The sequence below is a fragment of the Cherax quadricarinatus genome, chromosome 1 (genome assembly GCF_038502225.1).
Source record: "Cherax quadricarinatus isolate ZL_2023a chromosome 1, ASM3850222v1, whole genome shotgun sequence".
NCBI classification, from domain to species: domain Eukaryota; kingdom Metazoa; phylum Arthropoda; class Malacostraca; order Decapoda; family Parastacidae; genus Cherax; species Cherax quadricarinatus.
Window position 1 is genome coordinate 95689228 of NC_091292.1, and position 25649 is coordinate 95714876.

A 25649-nucleotide genomic window follows, 5' to 3' on the forward strand; every position below is an offset into this window, starting at 1 on the left:
TATTTGTGTATACCTGAACAAACTTACATCAGGAAGCCGGGCTCCAGACGGCATGAAAGCTGTCACTGCCCTGATAAACCCAACAAACAACAACAAACCGGCGTTGGTGTGAAGGAGCTTGTATTCTAGCTACTGTGTTAAGCCCTGGTACTATTTCTACCTCTCATAACCTTCCTCTCACCAATCTATTCTTTCCCTGTCCCCACTTCCCCGCTCACCTCAAAAGGGTCTTACCTAAACTCCCTTTCCTTAACTTACCTTGCGTGTTTGGTCAGGGAGTAAGACAACTCTCTCCTCTCTCTCTCTCTCTCTTGTTTAAACCTAGGGTCCACCTGATCTAAGTTGGGAATTTCATGTTTCCATTTCTCTTTCCAGAGGAAACCTTATTTCATTTCTCATTCTCGCTCAGATTTGTGAAATATCCTTTCCCCGGACTCGAGGAGGTAGGGCTTAATAAAGCGTCAGCTTTGGTAGCTCTGAATAACCCCAACAACAACTTAAGTTAAAATTGGGGCTCTTCAATTCCATTGGGGTTCTCGTAAGATTTTATTTTTGACAATCAATACTTATTAATTTAATTTAAGTTGTCTAAGGCACACGGATGATATCACTTGTATATATATTTATTAATTATGTAGATTTAACCCAGGATGATTTATGAGTCAAATTGATTAGTACATATTTTAATATAGATATTTTATACATTATTGCATCACCCCTGAGGGAATTAATTGCCTTGATGTTAATGATGCGCTCCTGAGCAAAGGACTTGGCCTGCCCTATTCTTCTTTTAGTCTAATCTAGTTAAGCATGACTCGTGACTAAGTGCCTCTGGCTAACATCTGACCCAGCACCAAAGAAATCATTGTTTCTTGCACCTGTTCACCAAGCAATAAGTAGGTACCTGGGTATTAGCAGACTATTGGGGGTTACATCTTGGGTAAGGAGGATCAGATTACCTTAATGGCAAAAAAGTCAGAATGGCCTACCGATTATCTTGAGTTACTAGGCCACTGAGTTAAAAATCTGGAGAAGTTTCCTATCTTATCTCAAGACCATTAAAAAAAATGCTCTTGTATGTTAAGTAATCAAAGCCTAAATAAAAGCTTGCCTCCCATTCCCCACTTCCAAGGCACTGAATGACCCCTATGGATTCAGTGCTTTCCCAGGACTAATATTTAACTGGCAGTCAGGTAGAAACTAGTTTATAGATCAGGTTTCGTTAGTATGTGTTAGATCAGATTACATAAACCTATAAAACCAAATAATTAAAGTGAAAATAATTATGATTTTTCTAGCAGCACAGCTCAATGTCTGTCTGTTGGGGCACTGAACTGCCAATCAGATAGCCTTGATCTAGCAATTATTTACCATAATTTTGTTGAGTGACTTATATTGCATAGTGTATAAAATTTGAGTTTTTGATTTCAGATCTACCCAAATGTTGTGCAAACTATTGTAATAGTAGCCCACAAATCACTCAGTGTCAGAGATTACAGGTGGTCAAATTTCCAGTGATGGGGTGGGCAAAGTTCACAATGTGCATTGCATAATTCAAAACTCTTTTTAAATAAAAAACTATTGAGTCCTCCCTGGAAAGAAGGAACTAAAACCCTTCTAGTATGTATCTCAAATGAAAAGTCCCTTACCTATGGCAAGGGGCCTGTTTTGAAGGGTGTACGATACCATACTGACTTCTGTTGGCATCAGTCTCATTTGTTTTTTAAACTTTTTTTAACACATCAGCCCTCTCCCACTGAGGCAGGTGACCCAAAAAAGAAAGAAACACTTTTACCATCATTCGTACACAACCACCATCATTCATACAATATCACTGTCTTTGCAGAGGTGCCCAGATATGACTGCAGATGATTTCACTCTGAACAGCTAATATTCCAAACTCCTCCTTTAAAGTGCAGGCACTGTATTTCCCACCTCCAGGACTCAAGTCTGGCTAACCAGCTTCCCTGAATCCCTTCACAGAATATTACCCTGCTCACATTCCAACAGCTCGTCAGGTCCCAAAAGCCATTCATCTCCATTCACTTCTATCTAACATGCTCACACATGACTGCTGAATGTCCAGGCCCCTTGCACAAAAAACCTCCTTTAACCCTGCCCTCCATCCTTTCCTGGGATGACCCCTACCCCTTTCCCCCTCCATAACAGATTTATACAGCCTCCAAGTCAACCTATTTTGCTCCATCATCTGTAAATGACCAAATCACCCCTTTGAATAATACTCTTAGTAACTTCACACTACCTAATTTCCACACTACAAATTCTCTGCATAATATTTACACCACACATTGCCTTTAGACACGGCTTATCCATTGCCTCCAGCCTCTTTCTCACTGCAGCATTCATAACCTATGCTTCACACCCACATAAGTGTTGGTACCACTATACTCTTGTACATTTCCTTCTTTGCCTCCATGGATAACTTTTTTTGTCTCCACAGATACCTCAATACACCACTCGCCTTTTTTCCTTTATCAGTTCCATGGTTAATCTCATCCTTCATAAACCCATCTGACAAATATACTCCCAAATATCTGAACACTTTCACTTTTTCCGTACTCCCTCCCTACAATGTGATATCCAATTTTTCTTTACCTAATTTGTTTGATACCCTCATCACCTACTCTTATCTATGTTCACTTTTAACTTTCTTTACACACCCTCCCAAACTTGTCCACTAACCTTTGCAGCTTTTTTACAATCTCCCAAAAGCACAGTATCGTCAGCAAAAAGTAACTGTCAACTCCCATTTTGTATTTGATTCCCCATAATTTAATCCCACCCCTTCCCCAATACTCTAACATTTACTTCTTTTACACTCCATCTATAAATATATTAAACAACCATGGTGACATTACACCTCCCTGTCTGAGGCCTACTTTTACTGGAAACTAATCTCCCTCTCTCCTACATACTCTAACCTGAGCCTTACTATCCTCATAAAAACTCTTTATAGCATTTTGTAACTTACTACCTGTTCCATACACTTGCAACATCTGCCACATTGCTCCCCTATCCACCCTATCATGAACCTTATCTAAATCCATAAATGCAATGAAAACTTCCCTACCTTTATCTAAATATTTTTCACTTATATGCTTCAGTGTGAACACTTGAATCTACACCTCCCCTACCTTTTCTTATAAAGCCTCCATATTCATGTGCAGTCCTGCTCTCTGTCTTACCTCTAATTCTTTCAGTAATAACCTTACCATACACTTTAACTGGTATACTGGAGGCAGTTGAACAGTCTCGGGCCCCTGACACTTATTGTATGGTCTCTTAACATGCTAGTGACACCCCTGCTTTTCATTGGGGGATGGTGCATCGTCTGCCAAGTCTTTTGCTTTCGTAGTGAGTGATTTTCGTGTGCAAGTTCGGTACTAGTCCCTCTAGGATTTTCCAGGTGTATATAATCATGTATCTCTCCCTCCTGCATTCCAGGGAATACAGGTTTAGGAACCTCAAGTGCTCCCAGTAATTGAGGTGTTTTATCTCCGTTATGCGTGCCGTGAAGGTTCTCTGTACATTTTCTAGGTCGGCAATTTCACCTGCCTTGAAAGGTGCTGTTAGTGTGCAGCAATATTCCAGCCTAGATAGAACAAGTGACCTGAAGAGTGTCATCATGGGCTTGGCCTCCCTAGTTTTGAAGGTTCTCATTATCCATCCTGTCATTTTTCTAGCAGATGCGATTGATACAATGTTATGGTCCTTGAAGGTGAGATCCTCCGACATGATCACTCCCAGGTCTTTGACGTTGGTGTTTCGCTCTATTTTGTGGCCAGAATTTGTTTTGTACTCTGATGAAGATTTAATTTCCTCATGTTTACCATATCTGAGTAATTGAAATTTCTCATCGTTGAACTTCATATTGTTTTCTGCAGCCCACTGAAAGATTTGGTTGATGTCCGCCTGGAGCCTTGCAGTGTCTGCAATGGAAGACACTGTCATGCAGATTCGGGTGTCATCTGCAAAGGAAGACACGGTGCTGTGGCTGACATCCTTGTCTATGTTGGATATGAGGATGAGGAACAAGATAGTAATAGTAATAGTAATAGTAATCTTTATTTACTACAAGTACATGTACATGGTATACAGTCCTAGCTGACAACAATGACATACTACTACATAGAAAGCCACTTGTTATGCTGAGCATCTCGGGCAAATTAGGTCAGTGTCCCAGGATGCGACCCACACCAGTCGACTAACACCCAGGTACCCATTTTACTGATGGTGAACATAGACAACAGGTGGAAAGAAACACGCCCAATGTTTCTACTCTGGCTGGGAATCGAACCCAGGCCCTCGCCGTGTGAAGCGAGAGCGTTAACCACCAGGCCACCAGATGGGAGCGAGTACTGTGCCTTGTGGAACAGAGCTTTTCACCGTAGCTGCCTCGGACTTTACTCTGTTGACGACTACTCTCTGTGTTCTGTTAGTGAGGAAATTATAGATCCATCGACCGACTTTTCCTGTTATTCCTTTAGCACGCATTTTGTGCGCTATTACGCCATGGTCACACTTGTCGAAGGCTTTTGCAAAGTCTGTATATATTACATCTGCATTCTTTTTGTCTTCTAGTGCATTTGGGACCTTGTCATAGTGATCCAATAGTTGAGACAGACAGGAGCGACCTGTTCTAAACCCATGTTGCCCTGGGTTGTGTAACTGATGGGTTTCTAGATGGGTGGTGATCTTGCTTCTTAGGACCCTTTCAAAGATTTTTATGATATAGGATGTTAGTGCTATTGGTCTGTAGTTCTTTGCTGTTGCTTTACTGCCCCCTTTGTGGAGTGGGGCTATGTCTGTTGTTTTTAGTAACTGTGGGACGACCCCCGGGTCCATGCTCCCTCTCCACAGGATGGAAAAGGCTCGTGATAGGGGCTTCTTGCAGTTCTTGATGAACACAGAGTTCCATGAGTCTGGCCCTGGGGCAGAGTGCATGGGCATGTCATTTATCGCCTGTTCGAAGTCATTTGGCGTCAGGATAACATCGGATAGGCTTGTGTTAATCAAATTTTGTGGCTCTCTCATAAAAAAATTAATTTTGATCTTCGACTCTGTCTGGTTAGCGGCTTGCTAAAAACTGAGTCATATTGGGACTTGAGTAGCTCACTCATTTCCTTGCTGTCATCTGTGTAGGACCCATCTTGTTTAAGTAGGGGCCCAATACTGGACGTTGTTCTCGATTTTGATTTGGCATAGGAGAAGAAATACTTTGGGTTTCTTTTGATTTCATTTATGGCTTTTAGGTCTTCCCGCGATTCCTGACTCCTAAAGGATTCTTTTAGCTTAAGTTCGATGCTTGCTATTTTTCTGACCAGTGTCTCCCTACGCATTTCAGATATATTGACCTCTTTTAGCCGCTCTGTTATTCTTTTCCGTCGCCTGTAAAGGGAGCACCTGTCTCTTTCTATTTTACATCTACTCCTCCTTTTTCTTAGAGGAATAAGCCTTGTGCATACATCGAGTGCCACCGAGTTAATCTGTTCTAGGCATAAGTTGGGGTCTGTGTTGCTTAGTATATCTTCCCAGCTTATATCGGTTAGGACTTGGTTTACTTGGTCCCACTTTATGTTTTTGTTATTGAAGTTGAATTTGGTGAATGCTCCCTCGTGACTAGTCTCATTATGCCGGTCTGGGGCTCCACGCATACATGTCTGAACCTCAATTATGTTGTGATCTGAGTATATTGTTTTTGATATGGTGACATTTCTTATCAGATCATCATTGTTAGTGAAGATGAGGTCTAGTGTATTCTCCAGTCTAGTAGGCTCTATTATTTGCTGGTTTAAATTGAATTTTGTGCAGAGATTTAAAAGCTCGTATGAGTGTGAGTTTTCATCAGAGCTGCCTCCTGGTGTTATTACTGCAACAATATTAAATGCTATATTCCTCCATTTTAGGTGCCTTAAGTTGAAATCCCCCAGGAGCAAGATGTTGGGTGCAGGAGCTGGAAGATTTTCCAGACAGTGGTCAATTTTTAACAGCTGTTCCTGGAATTGCTGGGATGTTGCATCCGGAGGCTTGTAGACTACCACAATGACTAGGTTTTGGTTCTCGACCTTTACTGCTAAAACTTCCACTACATCATTTGAGGCATTAAGCAGTTCTGTGCAAACAAGTGACTCTGCAATGTACAATGTACTCAGTAAACTTATTCCCCTATAATTTTTACAGTCTCTTTTGTCCCCCTTCCCTTTATGTATATGCTTATGCAGCTTATTTTCTTAGCTTTGCTGATAATCTTAAGTAAACATTAATTTTTTAGCACAACAGTGATAGAATTTTATTTCAAATTTGTTATAAATGTATTTGTAATTTTATTATTATAAAGGTACAGTAGTGTACTATCAAAATATTATCTTAAAATTAATTTTTTTCAGTAGAATGGGCAAAGTAATGTCTTTATTGGGCAGAAGAGCCATCAAGCCTTTCAAAGAATTCAACTTTGAGTCAAGAGTTAACAGGGAAATTACAAAAGAGAAGCGCCAGGCAGCACCTTGGCATCAGTCAACTGTAAAACTCATAGAAAAATCTATTGAAGGTAAGTACTACTGGCACTGTTTGATTTTTATGGGTTTAGTGCTTCCTCCTCAGTCAAATAACAATCAAGATAGTTATTAGGGTGACCCAAAAAATTAAGTTAGAAATGTCTTTCTCCACATTTTAATAGACCTTGATTAAACAGCCTTCAGAAATACTGTATACTATATGGTCATTCGATTCATAAACAAAGGCCAAAGTTATTATGATCACAGCAAAACATTCTTATCTCTATCCACCACAATCACAATAACAGGAACCCACTTTCCCCTTAATCCAGTATTTGCTTGCCTTGACTGGTAGGAGAGACCTATTTATTTATTGATGATTTACATTTGCATACCAGTAGGTAATCTATAGAAGTAAATATGTTTTCAGGGAGAAAAAATTCCAAATGGTAGAAATTCTGAGATTATGAAAAATGTTCACATGTTTAGAGTTTGAAGTGCTGTATTGATTCACTATATTGTGGAAAGTATAAAATACAGACTGACTTTAAATGCTTTTCCTAGCTGATAGTAAATTTCATGGATGCTCCTAGCTGATAGTAAATTTCAAGGATATTCTTTGTAACACAGTATATATTTTTTTCATTTTAAAATCACTTTCATGACTGTAGTTGCTGGAGTTTTTGTTACTGCTTTGCAGAAGCAAGAATAGCTGATCTTTTAGCATATTATCTACCATGTATTTTAGCTAAATGAGTGGATATGCTTTGACTCGTCTTGTATAACTGTAATCACATTGATTTATTTCATATTTGCAGACCAGCCTGAAGATGTTTTGAGAAGTTTGAAGGAAAGAGATGATCTCTTACTTGACAGACTCAAACAGGTTTATGTTACATCAGATGATTCAGAGGTATGTATAGTACAGTAGGGCCCCACTTATACAGCAGGTTAGGTTCCAGGCTACTGCCGGAAAGCAGACATCACTGGAAAGCAGAACACCAGTTTTTCACTTATAAATGCATATAAATGAGAAACAACAAGTTTACACTAACTTATATTAAGTTAGTAATAGAACTAGACATTAAAAAATACAATAAAAAGTAAAATACATACACAGTACATTCATTACTTGTCTTAAAATATTTGTAGTCTTAATGTTAGGTGAGAGATGAGTAGTACAGTGGACCCTCAACCAACGGCATTAATCCATTCCAGAGGGCTTGCCGTTGGTTGAAATTGCCGTTGGTCAAGTTAATTTTCCCCATAAGAAATAATGGAAATAGAATTAATCTGTTCCTGACACCCCAAAGTCTTAAAAAAAACAATTTTTTTTACATGAAATATACATTTCGTTATATGGAAAGGAATGGGACATGCAGAATAAGCAATAATTAATTGCCACTTACCTTTATTGTGGAGTTGTTGATGAGTGATGTGCCAGCAGCAGGGGAGATTCAGGATTGTCTATTGCTTTGAAGGAGAATCCCCTTCCATAAAGACTTCAGGTACCAAGTCCTTTGGTGGGGTTACATACCTTCTTGGTTTTTTAATGCCACTGGGACCAGCTTGAGAATCACTGGACCACCCTCTACCACCATCACTACCACCCTCTACCACCATCACTACCACCCTCTACCACCATCACTACCACCCTATACCATCACAACCAGTACCACCCTCTACCACCATCACTACTACCTACCACCATCACAGCCAGTACCACCCTCTACCACCATCACTACCACCCTGTACCACTACCACTTTCGTATTTTTCTGCAAACTTTTTCTTGAATTCTATCGTGTTTCTCACATCCTTTACCAAAGGGCTGGCTCTAGAAGCTTTCTTGGGGCCCATGGTGGCTTATTTAGCACTTACAAGCACTAGAAACAGTGGAATAATCCAAAATGTATGGGAGGCACACATGGAAATCGACCGCAACAGCTTGTAAACAATGGCACACTGAGTCCTGGAGTGGCTGGGCCCACTCAGGCCATGTTCCGGACGAACGTCATTGGTTAAGTTTTTCGCCATTGGTTAAGGCATTTTTTCTACGGCAAAAAGCGCTGTTAGACGAAATTGCCGTTACTTAATGCCGCCGTTAGTTGAGGGTCGACTGTACTTATGTATTTGTAGGAAGTCAGATGTAGGTATGTACCCCTCAAGGAAAGTTCCTTGATGCTGGTGAGGGGCTCTTGATCTAGGGAATTGGATCTGTGCTCCAGTTCCCTGAATTAAACCTGAATACCTTCCACATCTCCCCACAGGCACTGTATAATCCTATGGGTTTAGCTCTTCCCCCTTGATTATTATTATAATAATAATGTAGGTATGTAGTCTGCCTGGGCTACATACCTGCACCTCAGAGGCGTCGCTAGGATTGGTGTCCCGGGGCGGAATCTTTGGTATCACCCAGGGCGGCATCTTTGGTGTCGCCCCATGAAATCCAAGGGCTGGGGCATGGGGGTAGTAAACTCCAGTTACATCACTACTGCATGACCAATGACTAATGTTTAGCAATGAGTATGTTTAAGGCCCATAAACTGAATGGGAGAATACCTCTCAACTTTATTAATGATAAAATAAATAATCGTAGTAATACTGAAGAAACATAAATACCACTTTGAGTACAGGCAACAGATCCTAAATTTATTCATCTTCAACAATGCCAAAAAAAAAAAAAAACTTGAAAAATAAAGAAAAAATTGCAATATCAGAGAAACACTAGTTCCAATTTGACCTTGAGTACAGGTAACATCTCATTGACTCTGATCTTACATTTCCTTGCCTTTAATCCTGAAAAATCATCTATCACATCATCAAAATCAATGATTTTTCCCTATATAGGCCTATTTGTACTCTGTAATCATATACTATTAGGCTATATAGAAATAAAGGATTTTTCTCTTATGTTGCTGCAGCACTGTTTTGTGTATTAGTGTCACCTTTTTTAGAGGCTCTATGGTGTCACCCCCTAAAATGGTGTCACCCGGGGCAGCCTGCCCCCCGTCCCTTACGACGCCACTGCTGCACCTACTTACATAGCTACATGATATTTAAATGTGGCCCATAGCCATATTATTACTATCAACATACCACGCTCACTGAGTTTAATCGTTTCTAGCAATTACCTTTAGATGCCATCATAAACAAAGGGAGAAATAATGAATAATTCATGCCAAGAACTGTAAACAAGAGCGTTTTGTATTAAGGGGAGTGACTGGGCCAACACAGATTCATACACATTTTCTCTGATGCTGGACCAGAGAAAACGTAATGTTTTCCCTCCACCTGACCACCCCTCCATAGCATATAACTTTAGCATGTTTACATGCTATGTAACGTGTTTCTTATATAATTTTGAAGAAAATATCGTAGATGGATTAATGAAAATGTCTATATTAACGTAAAATAAGAGTGATTATTATTACGTACTATTAATACAGTGGACCCCCGCTTAACGATCACCTCCCAATGCGACCAATTATGTAAGTGTATTTATGCAAGTGCGTTTGTACGTGTATGTTTGGGGGTCTGAAATGGGCTAATCTACTTCACAATATTCCTTATGGGAACAAATTCGGTCAGTACTGGCACCTGAACATACTTCTGGAATGAAAAAATATCATTAACCGGGGGTCCACTGTATTACTATGGCGTTAAGACTAGAGTGATTTTAATGTGTACCGGCAGGCCAGCACAGTGTGTAAGTATATTTACGTACAGGTACACATAAGTATAATTATCAGAGTACATATAAAATATGCAACAACTTTAAAACACTTGAAATTTTGGAAAGTTTCCAGAGATAATAGAGAAATGATTTCACGGAGAATGTAAACAAACCGGGTGGTGCACGCTGTATTAGAAATACCGCTTGCTGTATAGAGAGTTTTAGTCATAATTTGAAATCGCCGTATTAGTAGAACGCCGTAAAGCAGGGCCCTACTGTATATGCAACTGGTTGTGAATTTGTTTTACAACATTCAGCAAAGTAAAGGTCATTATAATTCACCTAATGTAAAATACAGTTACAGTATAAAAAATTAATGAACTATATTGACTGGGTAAGTACGTACAATACTGTAACTGGGTGATTGTTTAAACATGAGCAGAGTGAATGTTAATTCTATACCTGATCATCTTTATGATTGTATGTGAAGTCATTCAGTCAAGTTAAGTCGTGTAACTGATCAGTGACCACATGAGCATATCTTGCCTTCTGCTGTTAGACTTTAGGAACTTACAGGCCTCCCTGTTCTTTGTGAAAAGTGCTAAACTTTAGGCCATTTAGTGCTGCATCAATGTGGTACTGTTTACATATACAGTACCATACTCTTTGGAAATGGATGTATAGCTAGGTAGCAAGTAAATTGGAACTGTATAATGGGAGGAGCCAATCCTTGTGATGTTTCCATTAGGTTAGCAGTTTCTGAAGTTTAAGATATGGTTATTTTAAGGAAAGGTTTTGCAGTGGTTAAGTCAAGGTAAACAGTGTCACATGTATACACTAAAAATTTAAGAGACAAATGTAGCAGTGTGTAACAAACTTTATTAAATATAATTTACTTTCAGTATATTACTATATATATACAGAATGTCTAGTTATATTAGTTAAAGGACTGACCATTATTACTCATATGTAGTGTATTAATAGAAAATATATCATACCAGGTATGGAGCATATTTTTCCTACCATACTAATTCTTCGCCTTACTAACCAGTAGTGATGAAACCGTTTTAAGTGATGGCTTTTATTATTGGACTTGTACTTCATGTATCCCTTAATGTGAAACTCTTATCTGTCTGTGGCTAATATTTGTTAGTTCTCAGACTTTTACTGATTCTTCCTGTTTAATTTATATCTTTTTGTCTCCCTATAATTGCTTCTCTTTATCTATATTCAACTATATATATAACAACCTACATAGTAGGTTGGTAGGCAGCAACTGCCCAGGGAGGTACTACCGTAATGCCAGGTGAGTGTAAAACGGAAGCTTGTAATTGTTTTACACGATGGTAGGATTGCTGGTGTCTTTTTTTTTCTGTCTCATACACATGCAAGATTTCAGGTACGTTTTGCTACTTCTACTTACACTTAGGTCACACTACACATACATGTACGAGCATATATATACACACCCCTCTGGGTTTTCTTCTATTTTCTTTCTAGTTCTTGTTCTTGTTTATGTCCTCTTATCTCCATGGGGAAGTGGAACAGAATTCTTCCTCCGTAAGCCATGTGTGTTGTAAGAGGCGACTAAAATGCTGGGAGCAAGGGCCTTGTAACCCCTTCTCCTGTATAAATTACTAAATTTAAAAAGAGAAACTTTCGTTTTTCTTTTTGAGCCACCCTGCCTTGGTGGGATACAGCCGGTGTGTTGAAAGGATATATAACAACAAATTCTGTTATCTTTATACATTCCTTTGTATATTCTTTTCCCCTCGACACTTCCATCCTTCTTCCTCGACCATCTTTCTCATCTCTGCTGTTTAGTACAGAAGGACTCATATACATATGTTTAGCACTTTTTAGGAATATAATAATAATAATAATAACAATAATAATAATAATAATAATAATAATAATGTAATAGTGATGCATTAGTAATCATATACAGTACATTCTCAGACTTGAAATTGCTGCTTGACACAGTAAAACAATTACTAGGGTATTGGGGAGAGGGGTAGGATTAAATTAAGGGGAATCAAATACAAAATGGGAGTTGACAGAGTTACTTTTTCCTGATGATACTGTTCTTATGGGAGATTCTAAAGAAAAATTGCAAAGGTTAATGGATGAGTTTGGGAGGGTAAGTAAAGGTAGAAAGTTGAAATTGAGCATAGATAAGAGTAAGGTGATGAGGGGTATCAAATGATTTAGGTAAAGAAAAATTGGATATCACATTGGAGAGAGGGAGTATGGAAGAAGTGAATGCTTTCAGATATTTGGGAGTTGACATGTCAGCGGATGGGTTTATGAAAGATGAGGTTAAGCATAGAATTGATGAAGGAAAAAAGGTGAGTGGTGCATTGAGGTATATGTGGAGACAAAAAAACGTTATCAATGGAGGCAAAGAAGGGAATGTATGAAAGTATAGTGGTACCAACACTCTTATGTGAGTGTGAAGCTTGGGTTGTAAATGCAGCAGTGAGGAGGAGGTTGGAGGCAGTGGAGATGTCCTGTCTCAGGGCAATGTGTGGTGCAAATATTATGCAGAGAATTCGGAGTGTTGAAGTTAGGAAAGGTGTGGAGTTAATAAAAGTATTAGTCAGAGGGCTGAAGAGGGGTTGTTGAGGTGGTTTGGTCATTTAGAGAGAATGGATCAAAGTAGAATGACATGGAGAACATATAAATCTGTAGGGGAAGGAAAGTGGGGTAGGGGTTGTCCTCGAAAAGGTTGGAAGGAGGGGGTAAAGGAGGTTTTGTGGACAAGGGGCTTGGACTTCCAGCAAGAGTGTTAGATAGGAGTAAAGGGATTCAGGGAAACCAGTTATTTTTATATAACTTGAGTACTGGATTTTAAAGGAGGGGTTCTGGATATTGGCAGTTTGGAGGGATATTATACATCTTTATATATGCTTGTAAACTGTTGTTTCTGGGCGCCTCTGCAAATGTATGAGTGAGGTGAAAGTGTTGGGGATTTTCTTTCTTTTTTGGGTCACCCTGCCTTGGTGGGAGATGGCTGACTGTTGTAAAAAAAAAAATATTAATATGAAAACTGAATGTGTATTTATAATCTGCAGCCACAACAAAAAATTGCTGAGAATCCAGATAGACCACTGCCAACAAATCGCACCTTTGTCTCCGACATGGTTTTTGGATACACTGAACCAAAGGTAAGCTGGCAGTTAAAATACATCTTAAAAGTGATTTGCAGACCTCAGATCTCACACAGAGCATATAGCATTCAGCAGTTTTTTCATTATAGTTACAGTATTTACATTCATATCATCATTTCAATGTGTGCCTGTCAAAGGAGAAAAATGTTTCCAGTCCAAACTTGAGTACATATATTATATCCCAAAATGGCATTGCTGCCTTTCATTACTACTAAATACCAATATGTTAGACATCCAACATACTGGTATTTAGAATGTGTTGGCAAAAACTAAAACTAATGAAAATTAAAATTGATGAAGAGTGAAAAGAATGGAAATGCAGTATAGTAATTGTGAAAAAAAAAATGGCTTGAAGATAAAAACAAATTTGAGAGATGAAGATTGAGACACTCATGCAACATATGGGAATCTTTATTGAGGAAACGTTTCGCCACACAGTGGCTACATCAGTCCAATACTACAAGATTGATGGACTGAACACATCTACTCCAGGCTGAGGGACTGATTACCTCAAACTCCTTCTCTACTTACACCTTTCTGCTTTGTATTGGACTGATGAAGCCAGTGTGTGGCAAAACGTTTCCTCAATAAAGATTCCCATATGTTGCATAAGTGTCTCAATCTTCAATTTGTTGGTTTTTAACCCTTTTACTGTCGTGGCCGTATATATACGTCTTACGAGGTACTGTGTTTGACATATACAGTGGACCCTCGCCTAATGAACGCATCACATAACGTTAAATCCGCCTAGCGATACATTTTAACGCAAAAATTTTGCTTCGGCTAGTGCTAAAAAACTCGCTCAACGCGATTCGTTCGAGACGCATCCACGTGCGGCCTGAGCCTGCCTCACTTGTTCCGTGGGTACCAGTGTTTATAAGCCAGCCACCGCGGTCGCTTCCAAGCATGCAATCGGAACATTTCATATTATCACAGCCTTTTTAGTGATTGCACCTGCAAAATAAGTCACCATGGGCCCCAAGAAAGCTTCTAGTGCCAACCCTACAGCAAAAAGGGTGAGAATTACTATGGATATGAAGAAGGGGATCATTGCTAAGTATGAAAGTGGAGTGTGTGTCTCCGAGCTGGCCAGGTTGTACATGAAACTTCAAACAACCATTGCTACTATTGTGGCCAAGAAAACGGCAATCAAGGAAGCTGTTCTTGCCAAAGGTGCAACTTTGTTTTCGAAACAGAGATCGCAAGTGATAGAAGATGTTGAGAGACTGTTACTGGTGTGGATAAACGAAAAACAGATAGCAGGAGATAGCATCTCTCAAGCGATCATTTGTGAAAAGGCTAGGAAGTTGCATGACGATTTAATTAGAAAAATGACTGCAACTAGTGGTGATGTGAGTGAATTTAAGGCCAGCAAAGGTTGGTTTGAGAGATTTAAGAATCGTAGTGGCATACATAGTGTGATAAGGTATGGTGAGGCTGCCAGTTCGGACCACAAAGCGGCTGAAAAATATGTGCAGGAATTCAAGGAGTACATAGACAGTGAAGGACTGAAACCTGAACAAGTGTTTAATTGTGACAAAACAGGCCTGTTTTGGAAGAAAATGCCAAGCAGGACCTACATTACTCAGGAGGAAAAGGCACTCCCAGGACATAAGCCTATGAAAGACAGGCTTACTCTGTTGATGTGTGCTAATGCTAATGGTGATTGCAAAGTGAAGCCTTTATTGGTGTATCACTCTGAAACTCCCAGTGTGTTCAGGAAAAACAATGTCATCAAGGCTAATTTGTGTGTGCTGTGGAGGGCAAACAGTAAGGCATGGGTCACTAGGGACTTTTTCTATGACTGGTTACACCATGCATTTGCCCCCACTGTGAAAAATTACCTAATTGAAAAGAAATTAGACCTTAAGTGCCTCCTGGTATTAGACAATGCTCTTGGTCATCCTTCAGACGTGGCAGAGCGACTTTCTGCGGAAATGAGCTTCATTAAGGTCAAGTTTTTGCCTCCTAATACCACTCCTCTCCTGCAGCCCATGGACCAGCAGGTCATTTCCAACTTCAAGAAACTACACAAAAGCTATGTTTGAAAGGTGCTTTGTAGTGACCTCAGAAACTCAATTGACTCTAAGAGAGTTTTGGAGAGATCACTTTAGCATCCTCAATTGTGTAAACATTATAGGTAAGGCTTGGGAGGAAGTGACTAAGAGGACCTTGAACTCTGCTTGGAAGAAACTGTGGCCAGAATGTGCAGACAAAAGGGATTTTGAAGGATTTGAGGCTAACCCTGGAATCCTATGCCAGTTGAGGAATCCATTGTGGCATTGGGGAAGTCCTTGGGGTTGGAGGTTAGTGGGGAGGATGTGGAAGAGTTGGTGGAGGAGGACAATGAAGAACTAACCACTGATGAGCTGCTAGATCATCTTCAACAGAAAGAGGCCACACCTGAGGAAACTGCTTTGGAGGAGGGGATAGAGAAATTGAAGAAGTTGCCTACTTCAAAGATTAAGGAAATGTGTGCAATGTGGCTTAAAGTGCAAACCTTTTTTGATGAAAATCACCCTAACACAGCTATTGCAAGCTGTGCTGGTGACTATTACACTGACAATGTTGTGAAACACTTTAGGAATGTCATAAAGGAACGGGAGGTACAGGCCTCTATGGACAGATATGTTGTGCGACAGAGGTCCAGTGACTCTCAAGGTGGTCCTAGTGGCATTAAAAGAAGAAGGGAAGTAACCCCGGAAAAGGACTTGCCACCTTAAGTCCTAATGGAAGGGGATTCCCCTTCTAAACATTAACACCATCCACAGTCTCCTCTCCTCCCATCCCATCAATCATCACCAGATCTTCAATAAAGGTAAGTGTCATGTAACTGTGCATGTCTTCTTCAGTTTGTGTGTATTAAAATTAATATTTCACGTGGTAAAATTTTTTTTTTGTTCATACTTTGGGGTGTCAGGATCGGATTAATTTTATTTCCATTATTTCTTATGGGGAAAATTAATTCGGCTAACGATAATTTCGCCTAACGTTGAGCTCTCAGGAATGGATTAATAGCGTTAGGCGAGGGTCCACTGTATATACTCATAAATTCTAGCGGCTTCAAATCAAGCAGGAGAAAGCTGGTAGGCCCACATGTGAGAGAATGGGTCTGTATGGTCAGTGTGCACCATATAAAAAAATCCTGGAGCACGCAGTGCATAATGAGAAAAAAAAACTCCCACCGTTTTTTTAATTAAAATGCCGACTTTGTGGTCTATTTTCATATAGTATTTATGGTTGTATTCTCGTTTTCATGGTCTCACTTGATAGAATGGAAAACATATTATAGAAATAGAGGTGATTTTGATTGATTGTATTATAAAAAGAACCTGGAAATGGAGCTCAAAGTAGGGGAAATGTTTGATTTTTGCCGATGTTCAAAAGTAAACAAATGATGTCATTGTCGAATAAATGTCCAACTAGCCATTCTAATATGCAGTCATGAATGGGTTGATGTTAGTTATACAATTATTACAGTATTGCAGTAGTCTGCATAATAGTAAATCTTCTATTTTTTGTTTGAATAAAAATTCAAAATAGAAAGCAAGAGTAATATCAGAGGGGCCTGGAGACATGACTGATGAACAAAGAAAATGTTATTTTAGAGCCAGGAATGTCTGCATTGTTCATTCTGGACCTTATTTTGAAATTGTCATATTTTTTAATTTTCGTGAAATTGGCCAAATTGCACATTTCTGACCACGTTATTGGGTAGTTGAAATCGGTAAATGGGCAGTGTCTTGTACTCAATCGATAGAAAAAATGGAGTTCTAAAGAAATAGCCATGAGTTTGGTCGACTGGAACAATGGAATTAGCCGAAAATAGGGCTCAAAGTGGGCGAAATCACCGATTTGTAAATATCGCTGAGGTTGCTAACTTTGCGAGAGCGTAATTTCGTCAGTTTTCCATCAAATTTCGTTTTTTTGGTGTCATTACAATCGGAAAAAGATTCTATCATTTCGTAAAAAAAAAAATTTTTTTTTTTGAAATTTTGCGACACCAGGAGACACCTCAGGATTAGGAGTTGCGACAGTCAAGGGGTTAAACCATTTATCACACACAAAAATTTGAGAGATTTTGGTTGTAAAAATGAAATTTTCAGATTAGTAGATTACAGAATAGGAATGATCAATTGATTACAGTCTCATTTTATTTATTTAATAATAACTGAAATTTTTCTCCTAGTGTGTACCTTATGGGAAGATAACCTTGAAAGATGTTTTACAAGCCATATCAAAGCACCAGGAAGATCCAGAGTTTTGGACACCAAAGAAAATTTCGTCTGAATTTAAATTAGATCCAGGTTTGACAGGTAAGGGGTTTTATATTTTTTATATTAAGATTTAGAAAGTGTGTGGTTGAAGTGGAGATATTTATATGTACTTATTTTCTTTTGCCTAGTAATAAGGACTTTATTATAATGCCACATGAAGTACAGTTATCTGCTCATTACATTATAGTTGTTGCATGTTGATATTAAAATGTGTGGATGGTTAATGTGACCCTGTACAATACCTGTACAAGCATATGACAGTTCCACAATTATCACTAGCTTTCACCATAATCACCATCTCCTGGAAATACCAATAAAATTACCATATATTATCAGCCATAAGACAATATTTTTTACTAAATAAATATACCCAGAACAATACCCACCATAGTATGAATGCAAGCTAGTCCAAAAAGTAGGAAAACCTGAACAAAATAATGAAGAAACCTTCTAAGGTTATCACTATGTCCTGTTGTTATTGTCGAGTGACCCAGTTGTCTGTATCCATATTACTGCTTTTGTTATTGTTGGTTTTAACCCTTAAACTGTCCAGACAGATTTATGTTCACATGTGTAGTACTCCAAAAGTAGATCTACGTTTTTTTACATATTTTCAGATATAACAAAAAAAAGTAGATCAAAGTTTTTATACACGTTTTCAAATGTAAAAATACAAAAGAAAGATAACGTTTTTTTACATACTTTCAAATGTTGAAAAAACGTAGATCTACGTTTGGACAGTTTAAGGGTTAAAGATTGCAAGGGCCTGAGGGGTCTATGTCTATCTCAGTGTATGGCAAAACCTCGATTAGTATGAATATTGAATTCCACTAAATGATCGCATTAATCTAGTTTGTGCTATTCGAAGCTGTTATAACACATACAGTATGGTAATTGTCTGACTCCAGTGAAAATACAGTATGCATTGAAAATTTTTAATATATTACCAAAGTATGATAAAATGATTTCTTTTTCAAGTTTATTATAAACTAAATGAAAAAGTTATTATAATTTGATGTTGATCTAAATTAAGGTCTCTCTCTGAGTGTGATTCAAGCAGTTACAGACATTGGTGAGTCCAGCTCATTGAAACCAAGCTGCCTTCCAGTGTCTGTTATTTCTTCAACAACAGCTTGCGGTTGCAGCAACTTCTTTATCTGTACTGGCAGACTCGCTATTAATTTTAACATTATGCAATTGAATTTGATTTCTAAAATGGTTAAATGAACCATTGCTTGCAATAAAAGTTTCTCCAGTTTCTGAAAGAGCTCTGTTTTCTTTCACTGCTGTAAATAGACTCAAAGCTTTTGTTTGATAGGAGATGCTCCATTTTTATCATTGTAATGCTTCTATTTGTAGTAGTTGTTTACAAGCCACAAAAAGCTGATGCAACTGTACCTTTTTTTTTTATTTCATTTGCATATTTTATAATATTCCGTACCGTAGATTCATGCACTCCAACATCTTGGCCTGTTTCAGCAGGCAGGGTGGCCAGCAGACCCAAACCGGCTGAATTTTGACTCGTATTAAATGAGGTCTTATAATTCTTACTAAATTGAATTTGATACTATTCAAATTTGTATTAGCCGAGGCTTTGCTGTATACTGTGGTGGCCTTATTAACTTCAAACAAAAACATTTACTATCATGGCAGTGCCACAAGATCAGCCCTTCACTTAACTTGTTTAATTATTGTACTTTTCACACTTTATTGATAGTCACTAACATATTCAGCATTTGTATAAATACACCTAGGGTAAATAAATGACTGCTAAATGCACAGGAATAAGTTGTTTTGGTGAAATTATTGGGTACTAGCTTTTGTGTGTACTGCCTTTTAGCTATTTTTCCCTAAATTTACTCTATGCCACACGTTACACTGAAAGTGCTAATAGAGCGTGTGTTTACTGATGGTCTACTGTATGTAAAAAATCAATAATAATGATAGCAACACAACAAATTACGTATAATCACTCACGTGGCCTCGAAAAATACTTTACGTATCCCTGGGATTATGCCTACCCCAGTTTGGGAACTCCTGCTTTTGACAGTACACCTAAAATATGTATTTAAAGGATTTCGTATATTAATTTGGTTATAAAAATGATCCGTTTTGTACCTAAAAAATATGGTACTGCCACTGGTGTGGAAAGAGTTTTGGAAAGCCTGTGGAAATAATAAAGATTTGTCCTAGGCAAATGCAGGCACATGGGAGATTAGAAAGACAAACTTGCAAAGGGACAAGGATAAAAAAAATTAGACAATGATTGAGTAAACTGCATTTATTTGAATGACATTGTGGAGGTGAAGGAAATGTAACAGACTGCGTTGCAGTGCGAGTGACAAAGAATTATCATAGATTAAAGTTTACTTATTATGGTTCCCTCAGTAATGCTTCCATGGATAGTTGAGATCACCTAATCCATTATCTAGTTATTGAAAAGTGTAATGAATAAGCTTTTATCTGTACTGGAAAACCAGTTGCTTAAAAGTAATTAATTTCTGAAAATCATTTTGTACTTTATTTCATCAAAGTTTGTCATCACCTCAACATATGATGTACAATACAGTATTTCTAAAAATAATTTTATGATATATTCCAGAAAAAGTTCTTCATCACTTCCGCACATTTGTACTAATAATCCCAAAGGATTATAAACGAACTCAAATTACTCAAGAGACTCTGAAGAACACAGCACTTACTGCTCCGATCACCCTAAAACAACCTGTCAGTAGTGACAATGAAGATGAAAGTATTACAAGTAAAGAAAAAAGTTAATTATTGCTTTCATTTTTGTATTGTAGATATATACTGTACTATATTATATAGAATGTGTTAAAGAAGTGACATACAACTGACTGTTAAGAACTGTAGTAAGAAAAACAGGCAAGAAGTATTGAAAATTTAGACAGCTAAACGTGCAGGAAGTGAAAAAAAAAACTGTTGTACTTTCTTTTTTCACTATTTTCACCACCTGAGGCAGTTTGAGTGGAAGATGAAGAAACTGTAACTAACAATCTAGTTTACTCCTCCATCTCCACCATCATACTTATCCTCACCAAGTTCCTCTGATTTTGGAAATACAGTGGACCCCCAGTTAACGATATTTTTTCATTCCAGAAGTATGTTCAGGTGCCAGTACTGACCGAATTTGTTCCCATAAGGAATATTGTGAAGTAGATTAGTCCATTTCAGACCCCCAAACATACACATACAAACGCACTTACATAAATGCACTTATATAATTGGTCGCATTGGGAGGTGATCGTTAAGCGGGGGTCCACTGTACTCTGTGAAATTTTTTCTTTTGATGGTCCAGTTTAATGAATTAAGAGTGAAAGAAAAAAATTATGCATTTCTGTAGTGAACACTTGTCTTTTTATTCAAAATATGTACAGAAATGTAATATAACCACAGTGAAAAGTGCTGTGAATGTCATTTTTCACTGTCGTTACATTACATATTAAGATACAGTTGACCATCGCTAATCTGGCTCCATCAGGACCTGTAGGTTGCTGGATTAGTGATTTTGCCAGATTACAGAGTGGTTAGATTAGAATACACTACCCAACGGCGATATTTACATCGGCGATTTCACCCACTTTACGCCCCATTTTTGGCGCATTCCATAATTCAAGTCTACCAAACTCATAGCTATTTTGCTAGTATTCCTTCTATTCTGTCGACTGAGTACAAGAAACTGCCCATTTACCTATTTCAACTACCCAATAAAGTGGTCAGAAATTTGTAATTTGGCCAATTTCACACAAATTTCAAGAGATGCCAGTTTCAAAATAGGGTCCAGAATAAACAATGCAGACATTCCTGGCACTAAAACAACATTTTCTCTGTTCATTAGTAACATCTCCAGGCCCCTCTTATATTACACTTGCTTTCCGGTTTGAATTTTTATTCACACACAAAAAAAATAGAAGATTTACAGTTATGTAGACTACTGCATTATTGTAATAATTGTATAAATAATGTCAAGCCATTTGTGACTGCATATCAGACCAGCCAATTGGACATGTATTGGACGGTGACATCATTTGTTTGCTCTTGAACATCAGTGAAAATTGAACAATTTCGCTAGTTTGAGCTTGATTTCAAGGTACTTTCTGTCGTGAAAAAATCAAAATCATATCTCTTTCTGTAATATATCTTCCATTCTATCAAATGAGACCAAGAAAATGAGAATACAACCATAAAACCATACGAAAATTCACTGCAAAGTTAGTTTTACACCATAAACACGGTCGCAGTTTTTTCTCATTATGCACTGTGTGCTGCAGGATTTTTTTTATATAGTGCACACTTACCACACAGACCTATTCTCTCATATGTAGGCCCAGATTTACTGGTCACAGCTTATCTGAATGAGCTGAGCTCATGGCAACTGACTGGCTTCAAAGTCACCTTATCTTTTATGGACAGTGTGCAGTGCCTTTGACACAATGAGAAGCATTTCTTTTATTCATTGGAACCATGGCTAGGGCTTAATGTGAGCAGGTTATAACAGTAAATGGAAAAAAAGAAATTGGAATGACTTATGCAGTAAGTAGTGCCACTAAACAGTAGCGGCAGGTTGGTGTGGCAACCCCGGAAATTTGAAATTATGCTAGCCGAAATTAGTATCAGATTACTGACTGCCGGATTAGTGATGGCCGACCTGTATCGCCTATTTCCTGTGATCTTATTACATATAAATAAATATTTTGTTGTTAATTTATATTTAACCCGTTGACTGTTTTGGTCGTATATATACGTCTTATGAGCCAGTGTTTTTGATATACTTATACACCAAAATTCTAGCAGCTTCAAATCAAGCGGGAGAAAGCTGGTAGGCCCACATGTGAGAGAATGGGTCTGTGTCGTCAGTGTGCGCAGTATAAAAAAATCCTGCAGCACGCAGTGCATAATGAGAAAAAAAAATCCAACCGAGTTAGGGGATTAAAATGCCGACTTTGAGGTGTATTTTCATATAGTATTTATGGTTGTATTCTCTAGAATGGAAGGCATATTACAGAAATGGAGATGACTTTGATTAGTTTCACGATGAAAAGGACCTTGAAATTGAGCTCAAATTAGCGGAAACATTCTATTTTTGCTGATGTTCAAGAATAAATAAATCATGCCATGCATCCAATACACATCAACTGGCGAGTCTGATATTCTTTCACGAGTGCACTGATATTATTTATACCATTTTTACAATAATGCAGTAGTCTGCATAACAGTAAATCTTCTATTTTTTGTGTGAATATTAACTTAAAATAGAAAGCAAGAGTAATATAAGAGGGGCCTGGAGACATGACTAATGAACAGAGAAAATGTTATTTTAGTGCTAGGACTGTCTGCATTGTTTATTCTAGACCCTATTTTGAAATTTGCATCTTTTTTAATTTGCATGAAATTGGCCAAATTGCCAATTTCTGACCACTTTATTCGGTAGTTGAAATCAGTAAATGGACGGTTTCTTGTGCTCAATCCATAGAACAAATGGAGTTCCAAAGAAATAGCTATGAGCTTGGTCAACTGGAACAATGGAATTGGCCGAAAATAGGGCTCAAAGTGGGCGAAATCGCCAATGTGTATATATCGCCAAGATCGCTAACGTCGTGAGAGTGTAATTCCGTAAGTTTTCCATCAAATTTTTTACTTTTGCTATTATTACCATTGGGAAAAGATTCTCTGTCATTTCATAAGAAATATTTTTTTTTTTTTTTTCGAATATTTTGCGACAGATACACTTCAGGATTTGGGGTCGTGACAGTCAAAGGGTTAAATATTGTAATAATTTGTCATTATATGCAATCCAAGTGTCATAAATCTGTTAATAGAGTCTTTTAGGCATGGACTAGTATGACAGTTACCACTCCATATTCATCAATCTATTTTAGTCTGATCAATGTTCACAGCTAATAATTATGGTATGTTCTTTTTGGAAAAATGTACAGTGTTGACTGTTCCATAAATCTGTATACTACATGTATATATGACAATTTGTGATAAAAGCTGTTTTATTTTCATAGCTTGAATGTACAATAACTGCTACGGAAAAATGTTTTCTATTGATTCCTTGTTTGGGTTACCAGCTGAAAACCTCCCTAAAGCATTTCAGCAACTACAGTAAACCTATCATACTTTGGGGTTGGTGAAAGGCTTTTTTTTGATCAACCAGACTACCTCCAGTTCCTAGGTGCTGTATGAAACTTGTGAGTTCAGCAATTCATGAATATATTGATAACTGCATTAATGTTTTTATGCTGAGATGTTACTGTGGTTGTATGCCACTGTATGACCCCTACTGGGTTAATGCTTCCCATTGAATACATTGTAATAATAATGCAGTTGTACATAAATATTTTTTCCATTGCGTTTAAAATAATTCTTTATTTATTGAATTTCCACCTTTAATGGTGGTTTGAAACAGCACACTTAAAAGATTTAAGCACAGTATGCCTAGTATGCCACAGTAAGCCTAGTATGGGCCAACAGGCCTGCTGCAGTGTTCCTCCTTTCTTATGTTCTTATGTTAAATAATTTATAAGAAGTGCAACATAAGTTAAATAATGTGAAATAAACACGAGTTTTTTCCTTCTTCTCCACAAGGCAGTGTAGAATTTGTTGGAAATTATATAGGTAAGTACTTTTCACTCCGATTCCTATAGATGGAAAACTCTCTGAAACAGAATAAAAAACAAAGACCTACATGAATGAATACCCTATTATTTATTAAAAGAATTATAATTTAAAAAATAACCTCTACATAGCATTTAAGAAAATATTTGGAGGGGTTTGGGATATTGGAACTTTGGAGGGACTTCTAAACTGTCGTATCTGAGCACCTCTGCATATCAGATCAAATCAAATCAAATCAAATCAAGTTCATTCTCTATAAGGATTACAATGCTGAGTTTAAAGAATTTGGTTATTGTGTGGTTTACATGTAGTAAAATACTTATTACAGAGGGGGCCACTAGAACACCTAGCATGGCTAGGCATTTCGGGCAGACTTAGATTAATTCTTAACTTTAAAATATTACAAATTATGAGGTAAGTTGGTATTATGGCTAAGTGACTAAATGCTAGTTTGTGAGTTTAGCAATGTGAATGCTTTTGTTTTGGCATAATACATAGTTTCAGTATTGGAGTATCACAGGCCAACTTATGACTAGTTAGGATTCATTATTTAAAGATTAAGATTGAGATTTCTGTGTTTATGGTCAAATGCGTGAGTGAGTGTAAGTGTGAACCACCAGGTGGTATTCATGTAATTAGTTGACGGGGTGTATCAGGGAGATAAGATATTTTCTAATGGTAGTTTTGAAGGTGATGAATGTGTCTGCAGTTCTAGAGTTTTCAGGTAGAGTGTTCCAGATTTTAGGGCCTTTGACATACATTGAATTTTTGTAAAGGTTTAGTCAGACACGGGGAATGTCATAGAGATGTTTGTGTCTAGTGTTATGCCTGTGGGTTCTGTCACTACTATCAAGAAAGCATTTTAGGTCAAGGTTAATATTGGAATTTAAGGTCCTGTAGATGTAGATTGCACAGTAGTAAGTGTGGATGTACTGAACAGGGAGTAAGTTTAGATCTATGAAGAGTGAGGGGGTGTGTTGCCAGGGATGGGATTTAGTGATTATTCTTACTGCGGCTTTTTGTTGGGTTATTATTGGCTTTAGGTGTGCTGCTTCAGTTTATCCCCAAGCACAAATAGCATAGGTGAGGTATGGATAAATAATTGTGTGGTATAGTGTGAGAAGGGCATTTTGCGGCACATAGTATCGTATCTTGGAGAGGATCCCAACCATTTTGGATACTTTTTTGGTTATGTGTTGGATATAGGTGCTGAAATTCAAGTTGTTGTCGAGGTATAGGCCTAGGAATTTGCCCTCATTATGTATGAGTGAGGGAGGTGAAAGTGTTGAATGATGATGAAAGTATTTTATTTTTGGGGATTTTCTTTCTTTTTTGGGTTACCCTGCCTCGGTGGGAGATGGCTGACTTGTT

The 25649-nt window shown here is 37.8% G+C and overlaps 1 protein-coding gene across 7 annotated transcripts; it reads left to right on the top strand.

Moving 5' to 3' along the window:
- On the top strand, nt 1–23611 carry LOC128689769 (protein NDUFAF4 homolog). 7 transcript variants are annotated; one of them, XM_053778239.2, is made up of 6 exons: nt 1–147; nt 6408–6568; nt 7334–7428; nt 13264–13356; nt 17549–17675; nt 20239–23611. In XM_053778239.2, the coding sequence occupies exons 2-6, from the start codon at nt 6412–6414 to the stop codon at nt 20412–20414; spliced, it is 648 nt and encodes a 215-aa protein (XP_053634214.1). In that variant the 5' UTR covers nt 1–147; nt 6408–6411; the 3' UTR covers nt 20415–23611. The 7 variants fall into 7 exon arrangements, with proteins under 7 accessions (XP_053634214.1, XP_053634207.1, XP_053634222.1 ...); XM_053778232.2 differs by having other exon boundaries at nt 25–147; nt 6411–6568; XM_053778247.2 differs by lacking the exon at nt 1–147 and adding an exon at nt 438–538 and having other exon boundaries at nt 6411–6568.
- Nucleotides 23612–25649: the final 2038 nt, after the last annotated feature.

What these genes read in the sequence shown, in the direction of transcription:
- LOC128689769 (XM_053778239.2), top strand. Translation starts at nt 6,412, where the DNA reads ATGGGCAAAGTAATGTCTTTATTGGGCAGAAGAGCCATCAAGCCTTTC. An exon ending in TTACATCAGATGATTCAGAG is followed by an intron (nt 7,429 to 13,263) that starts GTATGTATAGTA and finishes TATAATCTGCAG; the next exon opens with CCACAACAAAAAATTGCTGA. An exon ending in ATTAGATCCAGGTTTGACAG is followed by an intron (nt 17,676 to 20,238) that starts GTAAGGGGTTTT and finishes GATATATTCCAG; the next exon opens with AAAAAGTTCTTCATCACTTC.